At 44.4% G+C, this 15,961-nt stretch overlaps 2 protein-coding genes and 1 long non-coding RNA gene across 3 annotated transcripts; 1 reads left to right on the top strand and 2 right to left on the bottom strand.

Annotated features, from left to right (window-relative positions):
* Nucleotides 1-1,017: 1,017 nt before the first annotated feature.
* LOC311101987 (uncharacterized protein) lies at nt 1,018-5,672 on the bottom strand (the record flags this gene model as incomplete). The annotated part of the gene is made up of 4 exons (XM_084143215.1): nt 1,018-1,043; nt 1,292-1,379; nt 1,583-5,138; nt 5,389-5,672. 4 exons carry the CDS (start codon nt 5,670-5,672, stop codon nt 1,018-1,020), a joined length of 3,954 nt encoding a protein of 1,317 aa, XP_083999341.1.
* Nucleotides 5,673-5,926: 254 nt separating this feature from the next.
* On the bottom strand, nt 5,927-6,529 carry LOC311101899. Its single transcript, XR_014609964.1, has 3 exons — nt 6,426-6,529; nt 6,041-6,188; nt 5,927-5,952 (listed from the first exon to the last, which is right to left on the bottom strand). It is a non-coding gene; the product is annotated as an uncharacterized lncRNA (long non-coding RNA).
* Nucleotides 6,530-9,094: 2,565 nt separating this feature from the next.
* LOC311101986 (oligodendrocyte-myelin glycoprotein-like) lies at nt 9,095-13,582 on the top strand (the record flags this gene model as incomplete). The annotated part of the gene is made up of 3 exons (XM_084143214.1): nt 9,095-9,108; nt 12,073-12,282; nt 12,646-13,582. 3 exons carry the CDS (start codon nt 9,095-9,097, stop codon nt 13,580-13,582), a joined length of 1,161 nt encoding a protein of 386 aa, XP_083999340.1.
* Nucleotides 13,583-15,961: the final 2,379 nt, after the last annotated feature.

Raw genomic sequence — 15,961 nt, 5'->3', positions numbered from 1 at the left:
TTTTGAAAAGAAAACGGTTCAGACGAACAACCGAGTGTCATTGACAAGTATAGGACGCGTCAAACCGTCGGTTTAGTCAAACAGATGCATTCATACTGACCAAATGATCAACTCAACCGAGACAGATAACCCACCCCACTCAACCACAATGACTGACCTACCCCAACCCAGGCAAACCTATTTATACTATTTTCTACTTATTGCAACCCTCGAGGCTTTTTTATCATTTAGCATGTATTTTAAATTCAAAGGCTCCCAGTGTCTACTTTTCTGGTTCTTATATTTGGAGAGACCTACTAGGTTTTTCTGCAGATGTTGCCGAGCCCCAGATCGAACCACACAAACGTTATACTATGAGTAAGAACTTGGCTTACCTCTTAAAAGCGGCCGCTTTTGTTTGTATGGTCCGTCCAAGCCGTTTCACAACCGCAGATGTACACCGTCTCTGATCCCTATTTTTAAACTCCTGGCAAGCTCGCCAATTATGTCGTAGAAACATTTGACTAAGAGATAATCTACTCAAATAAATATCTCTCAAGACACAGGAGCCTGTGAATTCAAGAATTAGACTTTATTGCATAATAACGCCTGAGTTCTTTCTCCATGGAGGAACTGTCTCCCCCTGGCTAAGAGATCTCTTATATAGACCCATATGGAAAAAACAGGCATACAGTCCTAACTTTTTTTTAGTTCTGCACTCTGCACCACCCCTCTTTTTCAACGTCCAGCTGTTACACATTATCCACTCCAAAATGTCATGAATGCTCTTTTCCATATGAAGCCTCTCATTCTATCATTCTTCTGTCTACGTGGCTTAGGCCCCTTCTTAAAACACTAATGTACTGCACACTGTTTAAGAGCCTCTGTGAAATAACACATGCATTCATTTAAAACATAGCATATACTTAATGTCTACATTTCTTATTCAAGTTTCTGAATTATACAATATCAAACATGTTTATTACATTTTACCTTTGGCATCTCCCTACACGTGCCATAATGATACATAAAATAATCCTATACATGTGCCACTATGCTGGGCACTACAGAAGAGAGAGAGTTGACATGCACTTTAATTTAGAAATTATGTTATATTGTATTCTTAGTTTCAACTCATTACTTTCACAAATAAATGAGAACCAGCATCTTGAGGTTTAGAAATTAGAAATCATTTTACATAAGATCACTATCGATAATATATAATGTACTGTATATAGGGTTTAATATTTTTGCAATAGCATCTTTGTACACCAATATCTCAAACAGTAAATGTCCTGCTGTATGGACTTACACATGCTATCTTCAGCAGTAGTCTGGTCTTTAGATTCAGAGTGGCAGGAATTCTTCTTGGAATCCTTCTTGTTCCCGATCTTGAATGGCTAAAAAAGAGTTGAAAGACAAAAACATGTCAAAACAACAGTCACAGCTGAACAACCTCATGGTAATAACAAATCACATCTTACACACCAGCACACCAAGATTTATAAATGGTTTTGGAATTAATGGATGGTTTTACATTTTCTCGAAATAACATTGTTTACTCACATTGACACAATTGTTAACTTAAATAAGTTTGATGTACCTTTAAGTTGATTTTCAGCCTGGCAAGCCTTTGTAGGAAAGACAGCTTCCCTCTGGTAGCCTTCACATCCTCAGCCATGGGAAGAGCCTCAGGCCGGGTGGCTTCGAAATATGTTCTTGAGGCTGCCCTTGATGCCTCGTTACAACTGTGGAGAATCTCCTTGCTCAGAGACTTCACAAGAATCCTACTGAATGTAGAGTCCTGAGTCGACACGGCCAGTTGGAGGATCTTCTCTGAGCCAAACTCCTTCAACAGATGTTTGTAGACGGTGCTGTATATTTTATGACTCTTCAAGTTCTTGGGATAAGCTTGGGTCTCAGAGCAGCCTGACCATGCACAGAAGGCAGCTATAACTTTTGGAATCAGGTCTTGTGATGTGCGTGTGACGTCAACTGGGTACAGATCAGTTTGGGTTTGGATTTTTGACAGAAGTCTCACCACTAACATGCTGATGAGGCCGGTAAAGTCATCATCACCGCTTAAGTTATCAGTGGATGGGGTTGAAAGCGAGACATCTTTGACAACATCCGGACTGGTTGACTTCTGATCACAAACAATGCTCTGAGCTACACCGGAACAACTGGTGGTATCTCTTTCCTCAGCATCTATGTTGGCCTCAAAGCCTCGTGCAGCATTGGAGGTCTCACTTGTTGCCATGCTGATGGCGGGAAAAGATGGCAGAGGGGAGGACTTAACACTCAGTAGACTGCCTATATCAGTTACAGTTCTGGTTGGAGATGACTCTCTGCTTTGTGCATCAGAAACCACAGAGTCCATGACCTGGCTTACCATTACTTTGTTAAACAGACTGACTGTGTCACTAAATGCTGATGTAGACAAAGAGCATGAAATCCTATCTTCAGATACGCTAGCCGTCACACTGACTCTCTGAGCCCAACTCATTGAAGCTAAAGATGGCACAAGGCTAGGAAGCAGGAGACGCTTCACAGACTCCTCTGCAAACAGCTGAACCAGCTCGTAAGCTGTGGGTTTCCCCAACTTCTTGTCATTCCTCTTCAGTTTAGTAAGGATTGTATGGGATGCACTCTTTCCAGCCGCCACTGTCAGAACCAGAGGGGTCAAGTTACTCTCAGAAATGATGCGGTTGACTTGGTGAGTAAGATCACAGGAGAGAGCACCAATCCTATCCTGAGATATGAGCTCCTCAAGTCTTGCTATTGCAGCTGTTAGATCAGGGTGGGATGCAACCTCCCCTTCTTCCTCTGGATATACATCCTTTAAAATGGTATCCACTATTGCAGACATGCTTTCCCTGGCATTACACACTGATGTTTTTGTCTTAGTAGATTTGCCCATGTCGATGACTGAGCATCTTACAATGGGCTGAGTAGTACTCGCTGGTAATTCAGAAGGGATGGGAATTCCAGGGAGTGCAAATTCCCACTCTGACTTCTGTGATCTGGCAGATGAGGATGACAACGAGGAAGAAGGCCACTGTGGTGCTGGATAGACCAGTTCCTCATCACATTCACTGCTTACCTTCTCAATATCGTCCAGGATCATTCCAACCACGTTCTCTATTTGTGAAAGCTCTCCTGCAGTCACCATTTGGTCAGATTTTGACAGCTCTTTCTGAATTGAAACCAGAATATGGCTGAGGGTATTTTTGGCTTGAGCCTTTGTTACTTTGGCTTGCTTTCGCCATGTGAAATAATTCCTAATCTTTGTCTTCACATTGTGGTAAATAGTCTTTGCAGTTGTCCAGATCTTCTTCTCAGATACTTCCACACCAGACTGGGAGCCTTCGGGTGCGGCCTCAGTGTATTCTGAGGTTTTTTCATAACTCTGTTGAAGCATAGAGTCTGCCTGCCATAGAGTAGTAGAAGACTCTGTGCGTGGGAAAAGGCTCTTTATGTCATTTGTAATTGATCCAACGATTTCAAAAGCAGTTAAATCGGTATGCCTCGAGGAAATTGTTGATGTTGCTGGCAACATCTGAGAATCTAGCTGGCTGGAACTGACTTTGCTGGGAAAGCTACTGATTGATTTGATCAGTATTTTTCGCACTTTGTTGGTAGCGTTCATCTGGAACTCTTCACTGGAGAGCTTCTCAATGACTGAGGCTGGAGTATCTCTTAATCCCTCCAACGCAGAGGAACCGGACACAGGCATGTCTTCTAGGTAAGACATGACACCGTCCAAAAAGTCATAGACTTCAAGGGAGTTGTAAAAGAAACTCTCTGCAACAGATGATGTGCATTCCTGATCTGATCTATAGATGTCCACAATCTGGGACAAGACCTCTTTGGTGCAGGGCACCAGGTTTGAATCACAGAGAGACAGTAATGGTTGAGAGTTCTCACTTTGGCATTTACGGAGAGCACCAAGTCCTATTGAGTTGACCTCTTGCAGTATTGCCTCGCTCTTACAGGTTTCAGGTTGCTCTGGTGTTTTCTCTTCTACAGAGCCAGTTGAATCACGTCCATCAGATAAAGAAGATGAATTGCATTCTGATATAGGAGATTCACTCCTACATGGTGAAGGCAAGCTCAGGATTGAAACAGGCAGATCACTGGAGTCAGTGTGCTCCAGAAGCACATCACTGGAGTCAACTTTTTCCATAAGTTCTTTCCCTTGGACTGGAGTTCCACCCATTGTGAGGAACAATGTATTCAGCTTTGCCTGAAGCCTGTCGCAGAGTCTACGAGCTACATGGAAGGGTTTCCTCTTTGTTGTACAGTGTCCTACTTGGGGATCTCTCTGGGTGCTTGTTGGCTGATCTAATTCAGCATGCTGCACAATGTCCTTGACATCTTCAACAAAGTTATCAATTATTTGTGATGCCTCAGAATCTACTTTGGTCTGTATGAGCCCAGTGGCCGCAGAATCAAGGATCCTGTCAGATGGGCCAGATGCATTCGTCAAGCTTGGAGTGGTACTAAACGAATGAGAAGGTTGAACCATACCAGAGATACCGCTCCTAAACCTTCTCACAAGAATTTCACTCACAGCCTTTGAGGCTTTGGTCTTGAACTTTGCACCAAACAGAGTGCCAAGATTTTGCGTCATTTCATTGCAAGATGTACATATTATGTTCAGCTCCTCTGGAACAGGAGAGTCTTGAGCATCCAGGTGCTCCACTGCAAGGTCACTGCCAGATGCCAACATTTTAACTTTCACAGCCACTTCTCGAAGCACCTTAGCCAATTCCGGATCTTCTTTTTCCAATTCATCCACCATGTCTGCGATAACAGTCATCACCTCTTCTGTTGCAGGTGGAATGCACGACTCTAATTCAGAGGTGGAGCTCTGGTCCTCTGGAGTGGCATGATCATCAAAACACTTCTGGACCATGTTGACCATCTGTTCAGCGGCCTGGGTACCAGAAGCAATAGGGGAGGACCGCCCTGAAATGGCTCTGCTGATAGTCATAGAGAGGGCCAAGTTAAGCTGTTTGACCACCACCTTGATAAGACCAACGGTCAGCTCAGGTGGGCAAGAGGACAGGATATTATGGTCAGAGAGTTGCTCCTGGACACTTTTGATGATTCTGTCCTCTGGCATTCCCAGGTGGACTTTCACTGAGGTCTGGGAACTTTAAAACGAACAAACAAAGCATGATAATTCCTGTCTGAACTTGGCAAATCGATCAAGCATTGTAATTTTAGTATTCTAAATATTTACATGTCCTTTTGATCTCTTTTCATGCTCATTAATTCTAATCTGCTCAAAGGTTGATACATTACATTCTGTACTACATTAGATAGCATAAAATGCATTGGCTAACAAACTGGGATAGATGAGCTAGGTGAAATCCATACATGTAAACCTTGAGGGGAACATACCTCTTCGAAGAGGGTGTTAGGGACCTGAGACGTTGAGCCCCTGTGCCGCCCTTATACAACTTCTTCGGCAGATATTTAACTTCCTGGATGAGCTCCAGTCTTTCCTGATCAAAGGCTGTAAAGGATCTTGCACTGCCGCCCCTCTTGGTTGAGTCAGTTTGGTCCTCAGCAAAGCCCGTCACCCCCAGTACGCCGGCCAGGGCCGGCAGCAGGATCTGCAGGGTGCTCTGTGTGATGAAGGTTACAATTGTCTTGCACAATTTGGCAAGCTGTTCCTTCGTCATCTGTTTTGAACAAACAGAACAAAAACAGGCTTTTCAATGGAACTGTGATGTAAAGTATTCTAGATCGAACAGAATGCATTTGATCAACATTGTTATTCTTGTCTGTGACTGAATTCAAAGTTTGATGAAGTCTGACAGAGCAATGAACATGAGTAACAGAATATAACTTGATGGCTAATCCCTCTCTCTGAATTCAACAGATTAATGACACATCAAAGGTCAAAGAAAGATGGAGAAACTTACAGGGTTTTTTTGTCCTTTGTAGATCACTTGCCACTGCCTAGAAAATAAAAAAGAAGTGTTTTAGTTAGTGTTTAGTTCCCACTGCATAAGAGTTCATAAATGTTGAACATGTGAAGTTAACATACTCATCAGTAAGATTGCGCAGGAATGAGATGAGGATTGGGTAGGAGTACTCCATCTCATCCTTGTTGCCTGGGCCAAATGCAGCCTTAACTGCTTTCGTCTCCAGGAGCTCAATTACAGATCCTCTGTCCAGGTGTTTATTCCTGGAGACTAAAGATGTGATTGCCGTAGAGGGAGTAGAAACAAAATTAAAGAAAAATCAGACATTTTATCTCTTAATACTCTGACTTAACTGTTTTAGGCTTTTACAATAGGCCTATTTGAATAAAGCTATCTATGTAACCTTTCTTACTGATTACAGTAGACTACAGTTTCATTGAAAATGGATAACACAACCTGCACATCACAGACAGAATAGAGAACCAATATAGTAGGCTAATCTCTGACCTGCATCGTTGTTGGTGCCCTGCTTCCCTGACTTCTTGCCACTACTCTTCCTTTTTGCCTAGGATAGAACAGAACAGATTGCAGATCTCAAATGATGGCAGACATGTTACACCAGGGCCTGTATACATAAAGTGCATCAGATAAGGTGTGGGCTCAACCTTGCCCAAATAATCGTATTCATTATGATCTCAAATGCAAAACTGATCCTAGATCAGCACTCCTACTCTGAGACACTTTATGAATCAGGTCAAAGCAGCTCTTAAAACACGTTTTGAAAACGGGTGTATTATTATCATAGAGATATATAGATCTCTATGGTAGTCCTGCTATCAGGTGCAGAGGGCAGCCCAGTAGGCCTATGTGCCCGGTCACTCCTGCTTCTTACCTTCCTTCCCTTCTTGGCCTCCTTCTTGGGCGGGGCCACCGGTTCTTCCTCAACAACTTCCTGTCCTTCCCTCTGAGGATCACCCTCCTCCCTCTGTACTACCTGAAGGACAGACATTCCAATAGGTAATAATAGGTCAACGTCAGAGTAGATCTTTGCATAGGACATCATAAATAGAGCTACAGCCATATCAGAGCTAAGCTGGTGATTGACTTTATAGAGAATGGTACATCTGTTTTGCAATATATTATAGCTTTTTACAAGAAATATCAGTTTAGATTACTTTTTTCTTTCTTTTTTACTTTCCCCCAATATTATATGAAGTCATTTAACCTACATTTTCTTCATCCATTCAAGCTATTTTATATCTCGAAAATCATTCAAGTTGAGTTCAAGTCGAGTGTGCAGACAATATTGCAGGCAGGGACTGTAATTTTGGGCTACATGCTACGTCATGGAACGTTAGACCTTTATGACATCACAAATAGTATTTTTGGGAGGAGCGCGGGAAAGGTTACTTGCCCATTCAGTAGGACTAGCCAATATTGAGAGAGATTTCCCCGTCAAACGTTTTCGATAGCCTACCCCTACGCCTTCAATCGAACAATTACACTGCCCATAATTTCATCACTCTCCGCAGGTCAAAACCAATCATTGGTCAAAAGACAGAAACATGTGGTTCTGCCTTTGCAATATTGTCTCTCTTGTGGGTTTATTTAGGTACGACATGTAGGCATACTGTGTAGGATCCAGTTGATTGGTCTGTCCTAGTCATTAGTAGCCTTAGGTCGAACCAAAAATCTTAGACGCTAGTCAACATCTTCTAGGAAGTATTTGTTAATAATATTCATTTCAATATCGTTCTATTCTTTGATTTAGTCCCAATCAAAACCAGCTTTTCAATCAAATCCTGTTATTGGCTGCCAAACCCCACCAAATATGTTATTGTAAGCCATACCGTAGCGAGAGAAAGTGAGAGCTGCAACGTGGACTCGTCCCGTGGCTTCTACGCTTGTATTGACCTATGCAGGGGCACTAAAGCCTGGGCCTGCGGGTGGAGGCAGTAGCCTATTCTTGACTCTGTGGTTCTTGCACTTGTTTGGGGAACAGGATTTCATTATTTTTATCTACATTTCTGCCTGAGAAATGACACCCTGATATAGTTCTGTGATCTGTGAAACAGTTATGTTAATCACTGAGGCATTGTGTGTTTGTGTGTTCTTTTTCTTTAGAATTTTCAAATAAACTTGACGTGTTTTATGATTAATAGTGATGTTGTGCTTGTACTATTTTGGACACACTGTCCTCAGGCTCCAGCTTTATGTTGATCATATTAAAACAAAGAAAACAATCTGAAGTTGTTGTTTTTAAGTTATATATACCATGATTTTTCCGGTCCGGCCCAATTGGGAATAGATTTTCCTCCATGTGGCCCCTGAGCTAAAATGAGTTTGACACCCCTGCCTTATATGAACTACCTCAGTAAAATCTTGTAAATTGTTGCATGTTGAGTTTATATTTTTGTTCAGTATACTGTATGTGTATGAAAAAGAGAGAGAGGGGAAGGGATAATGGAGAGAGAATTGCTTTTATCAAGCGTGCGGGATCCTGATTATAAAAAGATCGGAGTCAGCACAGCACAGCCCCCCCCCCCCCCATCATCAGCAGAGAGGGCCGGCACTATGCTGCAATCCCCCATTCCTCCCTCCCTCGCTCCTCCTCTCTCTCCCTCTCTCTCTTTCAGAATGCTCTTTCCCTGAGTGCATCAGGAGCCTGCAGAGGAGCGGTGGAGGCTGACTGGCTCTATCAGGGGCACCCTGCTCTGGCATGCCAGGAGGACGCCACAACCCAGGAGAGGGTTATGAGACAGAGCGAGAGAGCCTGCCCACCACTGGCCAGCGCCAACACAGCACTAGAGAGAGAGAGAGAGTGAGAGAGGGGGGAGAGAGAGAGAGCGAGAGAGGGGGGAGAGAGAGAGAGAGGGGGGAGAGGTCCACCTTCACCAGAGAAGGAACAAAAGCAAGGGAGAAAAAATAAAGTGCGAGTGAAGAAGAGTGTGAAAGAAAGGAAAAAGACCCCAAAAGAAAGCCAGCGCAAAAATTGAATGAGCAAAAAACAAAATGGTGCATGAATAATAAGGACAACTTAACACCCCCCCAGATTTGACTTGACAATCACTCTCTCCACTCTGCTGCTCGGTAAAAAAGAGGGGGATCGAGGGAGAGGGCTGGCCGAGGGAAGGAGAGAGGAAGAAAAGAGCGACTAGAGATGACGGAGTGAGGCGATGGAGAGGATCAGGTGAGTGACTAATGGCATGGAGAGAAAAACGGTACGAGACGGGTGTACATGCTAACACGTGCACATGATTGGACACACAGTGCTTCACAGAGCGGTGATGTATTTGATTCTGTACCACATTAGCTCAGTGGACTGCAGCAGTGTGATTTGTCTATGGCTACTCATTAAATCTCTCCAACGGTGCTGAAATCTCCATTAGATATTACAGCTATTTATGGAGCAAATTCCAATCATGTCCTTGGAGAAAATGACTAGATGGTATTTTGAAAGCACTTATACACCGATTGACACAATTGTGCCACACAACTTAAGACAATTAATTGACAAAGGGGGATAGGTGCACGCATGGTCTCCAATATTTATTTTATTCTTATGTAATTTCAAAACGTTTTTTGATATTGGGTACGAGCTGTAATGTTAAGTGCAACCTAAGACTAACTTACAGTATGCCATAACCTGAGGAAGTTTCTAGAGAGATCAGCTTACTATGTAATGCTATTAACCTGCGACACTGATGTGTTTGGCAAACTCTTAAATACAACTACACACACAGATACCTTGTCATTTGTGCCAGAAGACCGGGGTGCAGAGAGGACAGGACACAACCGTGTGTGCGCGCGCGCGTGTGGGATCGAGAGTGTGTGTGTGCTACTCTAAATGAATTCAGCCGTCTCTCACTGCAGTATTTCCGAGCTCCTACCCGCTGGCAAGGCTTCAAGCTTTCCGGCACACAGAATGACTGGGGCCCTTGTAAACCGCAACACAGTTATTAGATCAACGTTTCCTAAACTCGGTCCTGGGGACCTCAACGTTTTGGTTTTTGACCTAGTACTACACAGCTGATACAAATAATCAAAGCTTGATGATTAGTTGATTATTTGAATCAGCTGTGTAGTGCTAGGGCAAAAACCAAAATGTGCACACCTTGGGGTCCAGAGGACCGAGTTTGGGAAACGCTGTATTAGATCTATCAGTCTGACCCTCAACCAGGACTGTTAGCATATGGCCTGGCCTTACAATTTTATAATGTCAGAGGGGTGTCAATGACGTGAATGGGAACTATAGGGAGGAGAGGGGATGGGAGGGGAGAGGGCTCTGGGTTTAGTGAGGTCCAATCTTCCCAGATAGTTGTATAGTCACATTATGTGCTTGAAGTACAGTGAGGGAAAAAAGTATTTGATCCCCTGCTGATTTTGTACGTATGCCCACTGACAAAGACATGATCAGTCTATAATTTTAATGGTAGGTTTATTTGAACAGTGAGAGACAGAATAACAACAAAAAATCCAGAGAAACGCATGTCAAAAATGTTATACATTGATTTGCATTTTAATGAGGGAAATAAGTATTTGACCCCTCTGCAAAACATGACTTAGTACTTGGTGGCAAAACCCTTGTTGGCAATCACAGAGGTCAGACGTTTCTTGTAGTTGGCCACCAGGTTTGCACACATCTCAGGAGGGATTTTGTCCCACTCCTCTTTGCAGATCTTCTCCAAGTCATTAAGGTTTCGAGGCTGACGTTTGGCAACTCGAACCTTCAGCTCCCTCCACATATTTTCTATGGGATTAAAGTCTGGAGACTGGCTAGGCCACTCCAGGACCTTAATGTGCTTCTTCTTGAGCCACTCCTTTGTTGCCTTGGCCGTGTGTTTTGGGTCATTGTCATTCTGGAATACCCATCCACGACCCATTTTCAATGCCCTGGCTGAGGGAAGGAGGTTCTCACCCAAGATTTGACGGTACATGGCCCCGTCCATCGTCCCTTTGATGTGGTGAAGTTGTCCTGTCCCCTTAGCAGAAAAACACCCCCAAAGCATAATGTTTCCACCTCCATGTTTGACAGTGGGGATGGTGTTCTTGGGGTCATAGGCAGCATTCCTCCTCCTCCAAACACGGCGAGTTGAGTTGATGTCAAAGAGCTCCCTTTAAGAGTGTGCTCCTAATCTCAGCTCGTTACCTGTATAAAAGACACCTGGGAGCCAGAAATCTTTCTGATTGAGAGGGGGTCAAATACTTATTTCCCTGATTACAATGCAAATCAATTTATAACATTTTTGACATGCATTTTTCTGGATTTTGTTGTTGTTATTCTGTCTCTCACTGTTCAAATAAACCTACCATTAAAATTATAGACTGATCATTTCTTTGTCAGTGGGCAAACGTACAAAATCAGCAGGCGATCAAATACTTTTTTCCCTCACTGTATGATAGATGGTTCCCAGTCATGACTTTCTTACAGGCTGGATGCAGAACCAGTGTGGAGTGTTTTACTGCTGTCTCCTGGTGTTTAATAATGCCTCTCTCCCATCTGGGAGGCTGTTGCTATGCATCAAAGGCCATCTCAAAACAGCAGCAGCTCCAGACAAGGTCTTAAATCAATTCTACAGAGATTCCATTGCGGGGAAACTAGGCAGGTTATGAATAAGGGTGATACTGTAGCTAATACTCCACCAACTGCCGTTGTCTAGCAATCTATGTTGGAATATTAGCAGATACCCATAGGCTTCCGGTCATTGCGCTATTGTTAGATAGCATTGGCTCTCGAAACTACTGTACCTCTAACTTCCTTCATACTGGACAGAGGAATACAAATTGTATCCACTAGTTCATCTGACTCTAGGGAAGTAGATAAAGGGCCTCATTGCCAAAATCCCAAAGTATCCCTTTAAGCTCCTGGTAATTGCAGCTTGGAAAAGCTAGGATTGGATTTATATGAGCTATTGCTAATCAATATTGAAATGCTAATTGGGTCGGTAGCTAATTTAACTGTCAGTATTATTATTATTCTGCAGATGTGTGTGAATGAGTGATAGTCTTGACGAAGATCCATACAGTATCAAAAATGTGCCCTTCCATTTGTGAGTATATAAATCGTGGGAGCAAAGAAGTGTTGCAGATCTATGTCCTTGGGTACAGTCCAGTGTCTCCTCTCACTGTGTCCCCATCTCTCTCCCCCTCTCAGGGCCCTCATTATGCTCCCCCGCGCCCCGCTGGCCTGCCTCCTCCTGCTGCTCCTGTCGGGGGTGCTGGGGGGGCTGGTCCTGTCCATCTGCCCCTCCGTGTGCTCCTGCAGCCGGGGCCACCGTGTGGTGGACTGCTCCTCACGGCACCTCTCACAGCTGCCCCCAGGCCTGCAGCACAACATCCGCTTCCTCAACCTCTCACACAACAGGTATGAAGACACTTCTTCTTCCTCATCTTCCTCTTCATCATCCTCTACCTTCTCATCCTCATCAGGTTGGGTCCTACCTCTAAACGTCTGGGTTCTGAGATTGAGCAATAACCATGACTAATAGCCAGACAGAATCAGCAGGGAGGAGATCCTAATAATTACATTCACAGCCTTTGCTGCATATTCAAATCGATGGAAGTCTACCAATTCATGTTAGGTCACAGTATGTGGTTTGATTTAAACTAACTAATTCCACAGGCATAATTTATTTATCCTCTTCCGCAGATGTTTTCTGTATTTTCGCATCTTTAGTGTTGTGACAAATGGAACTTCTAAAATGAGAATTTCCCTCTCTCCCAACAGCCTTTGTGGTCTGGACGGCCAGCTCAGCCACTACGCCCACCTGCGTACCCTGGACCTGTCCTATAACCTCCTGGGTCGCTTCCCCTCCGGCCTGCCCAGGGCCCTCTGGGACATCCGGGCCGCCGGCAACCAGCTCCGAGCCCTGGACAAGAACGACACGGCCTACCATTGGAACCTGCAGGTACTGGACCTGTCAGCCAACGAGCTGGAGAGGGTGGTCTTCATCAACAACACCCTGCCCAGCCTACACGCCCTAAACTTGAGTCACAACCGGTTCTGGACTGTGCCCACCAACATGCCTCATAATCTGGAGATGGTGGATTTGTCCCACAACTACCTGGTTCAGATCCTCCTGGGGTCCTTGAACCGGCTGCCCAGGCTGAGGAGGTTCTACCTGCATGCTAATCGCTTCTCCTGGGTACCGGAGGGGGTGTTTGACCGGTTGGAGGGGCTCGAGTTCTTGACGCTTGGGGATAACCCTTGGGCTTGTGAAGAGGAGGAAAACATCACAAAGCTCTTGCTCTGGGCTGAACACACCCGTGCTGCCGTGTTGGGCTGCCCCTGCTACACTAAGCCAACATGTGGGCAATCCCATTTGGCAACTCCAGGAGGGGAGTGGCACTTTGCGTCCTACACAGAGCCTCCACTGATGCCAGAGAGCTGGGCCGTGGGGGCCTCCCACCGGCTAGGGCTGCAGTCGTCACTTCTGGGTACTTGGCTAAGTCTGTGTTGTTGGAGCCTGGGACGCATGGAGACAGGGGTGCAGCCAACAGCTCGGGGGACCAGAACTGGTTTGTGTTCACCTCCACCCCCTCGCACAGCCTCTCCACACGCACAAGCACAATGGGGCACCCGCGCTCCACCGCCAAGAAGCCCAACACAGGAAGCACGCGGAGCAGAGGCCACGGACTCCACACACAGATCCTTTATTCTCTAGTCACCTTGAACCTTCTAGTCATGGTGACTGCCTTCAAAGCCTTCTAAACCCATCCGTTGTCAGAGACTAGAGCCAAGTCTTGAAGGATTTTGGAGACGGCTAACCCTATGTACGTATGACCCAGAATGTTAAAAGGGAGAGGTTTGCTTTTGTTTTGATTTTAAAGAACGTTCGACTGTTACTGCCTAAATGTGTATTCTCTCTCTTCCAACAATTTGACCACCATCTACAGAGTGTAGTTGTGCTGTATGGCTATACCTTTCAAACTTGTATACAAATAATATATTTTGCAAATGTATTCACATACAGTGCATTCGGAATGTATTCAGACCCCTTCCCTTTTTTCACATTTTGTTACGTTACAGCCTTATTCTAAAATTCATTAAATAAATAAAAATCCTCATCAATCTACACAAAATACCCCATTATGACAAAGCGAAAACAGGTTTTTAGAAATGTTTGCAAATGTATTAAAGATGAAAAACAGAAATACCTTACTTACATAAGTATTCAGACCCTTTACTATGAGACTCGAAATTGAGCTCAGGTGCATCCTATTTCCATTGATCATCCTTGAGATGTTTCTACAACTTGATTGGAGTCCACCTGTGGTAAATTCAATTAATTGGACAAGATTTGGAAAGGCACACACCTGTCTATATAAGGTCCCACAGTTCACAGTGCATGTCAGGGAAAGAACCAAGCCATGAGGTCGAAGGAATTGTCCATAGAGCTCCGAGACAGGAGGCACAGATCTCACGAAGGTACCAAAAAATGTCTACAGCATTGAAGGTCCCCAAGAACACAGTGGTCTCCATCATTCTTAAATGGAAGAAGTTTGGAAGCACCAAGACTCTTCCTAGAGCTGGCCGCCCGGCCAAACTGAGCAATCGGGGGAGAAGGGTCTTGGTCAGGGAGATAACCAAGAACCCAATGGTCACTCTGACAGAACTCCAGAGTTCCTCTGTGGAGATGGGAGAACCTTCCATAAGGACAACCATCTCTGCAGCACTCCACCAATCAGGCCTTTATGGTAGAGTGGCCAGACAGAAGCCACTCCTCAGTAAAAGGCACATGACAGCCCGCTTGGAGTTTGCCAAAAGGCACCTAAAGACTCTCAGACCATGAGAAACAAGATTCTCTGGTCTGAGATTGAACTCTTTGGCCTGAATGTCAAGCGTCACGTCTGGAGGAAACATGGCACCATCCCTACGGTGAAGCATGGTGGTGGCATCATCATGCTGTGGTGATGTTTATCAGTAGCAGGGCCTGGGAGACTAGTCTGGAGAGGGAAAGATGAACGGAGCAAAGTACAGAGAGACCCTTGATGAAAACCCGCTCCAGAGCACTCAGGACCTCAGACTGGGGCGAAGGTTCACCTTCCAACAGGACAACAACCCTAAGCACACAGCCAAGACAACGCAGGAGTGGCTTCGGGACAAGTCTCTGAAAAGCCCTTGAGTGGGCCAGCCAGAGCCCGGACTTGAACCTGATCTAACATGTCTGGAGAGACCTGAAAATAGCTGTGCAGCAACACTCCCCATCCAACCTGACAGAGCTTGAGAGGATCTGCAGAGAAGAATGGACTCCCCAAATACAGGTGTGCCAAGCTTGTAGCATCATACCCAAGAAGACTAAAGGCTGTAATTTCTGCCAAAGCTGCTTCAACAAAGTACTGAGTAAAGGGTCTGAATACTTATGTAAATGTGATATTTATAAAAACCTGTTTTTGCTTAATCATTATGGGGTATTGTGTGTAGATTGATGAGGGGGAAAAAATAATTGAATCAATTTTAGAATAAGGCTGCAACGTAACAAAATGTGGAATAAGTAAAGGGGTCTGAATACATTCTGAATGCACTGTACATGACTAATCATACTCTATCGGTGTGGAAACATGAATGCTCTACTCTATGTACTCTATACTGCTTGTCCGTTCTGTTGACAGATGCTGCTGCCCTTTATGGTTTCTATGATATAAAGAAAAGGAAAACATTTAGAATGCATTTACTGTACGTGTGATTTGGAAGAGTCAGTGTATGACGTGAGAACTAATCTTTCAACCTTGGCATCAGCTTGGTTTGGGGGTTATCTAGGAGGGCCTGCAAGTTCTTAAAGTGGAACTGACAGCGTTTTAAATACTTTGCAGATAATAGGTTATATTTGACTCAAAATTCCATGACGTTGAGTAAGGCATTGTTGGCAGACTAGATGGATGCAGTTCAATGCATGATTAATATAGCAAATTCTCCAATACATTTATTGGTAGTCCAACAAATATTGCTATCAGGTTGTAAATCACAGCTGGCCTGGTACATTGTTTGCTGCCTCCAGCCCTTCGGGATGCACCGTTTCAGTTTCAATGACTCAATATTTTGG

The sequence above is a fragment of the Coregonus lavaretus genome (genome assembly GCF_964263955.1).
Source record: "Coregonus lavaretus genome assembly, chromosome: 26".
In the NCBI taxonomy this organism is placed as follows: Eukaryota; Metazoa; Chordata; class Actinopteri; order Salmoniformes; family Salmonidae; genus Coregonus; species Coregonus lavaretus.
The sequence above is the reverse complement of the archived record's forward strand: the minus strand, read 5'-3'. Positions and strand labels throughout refer to the sequence as shown.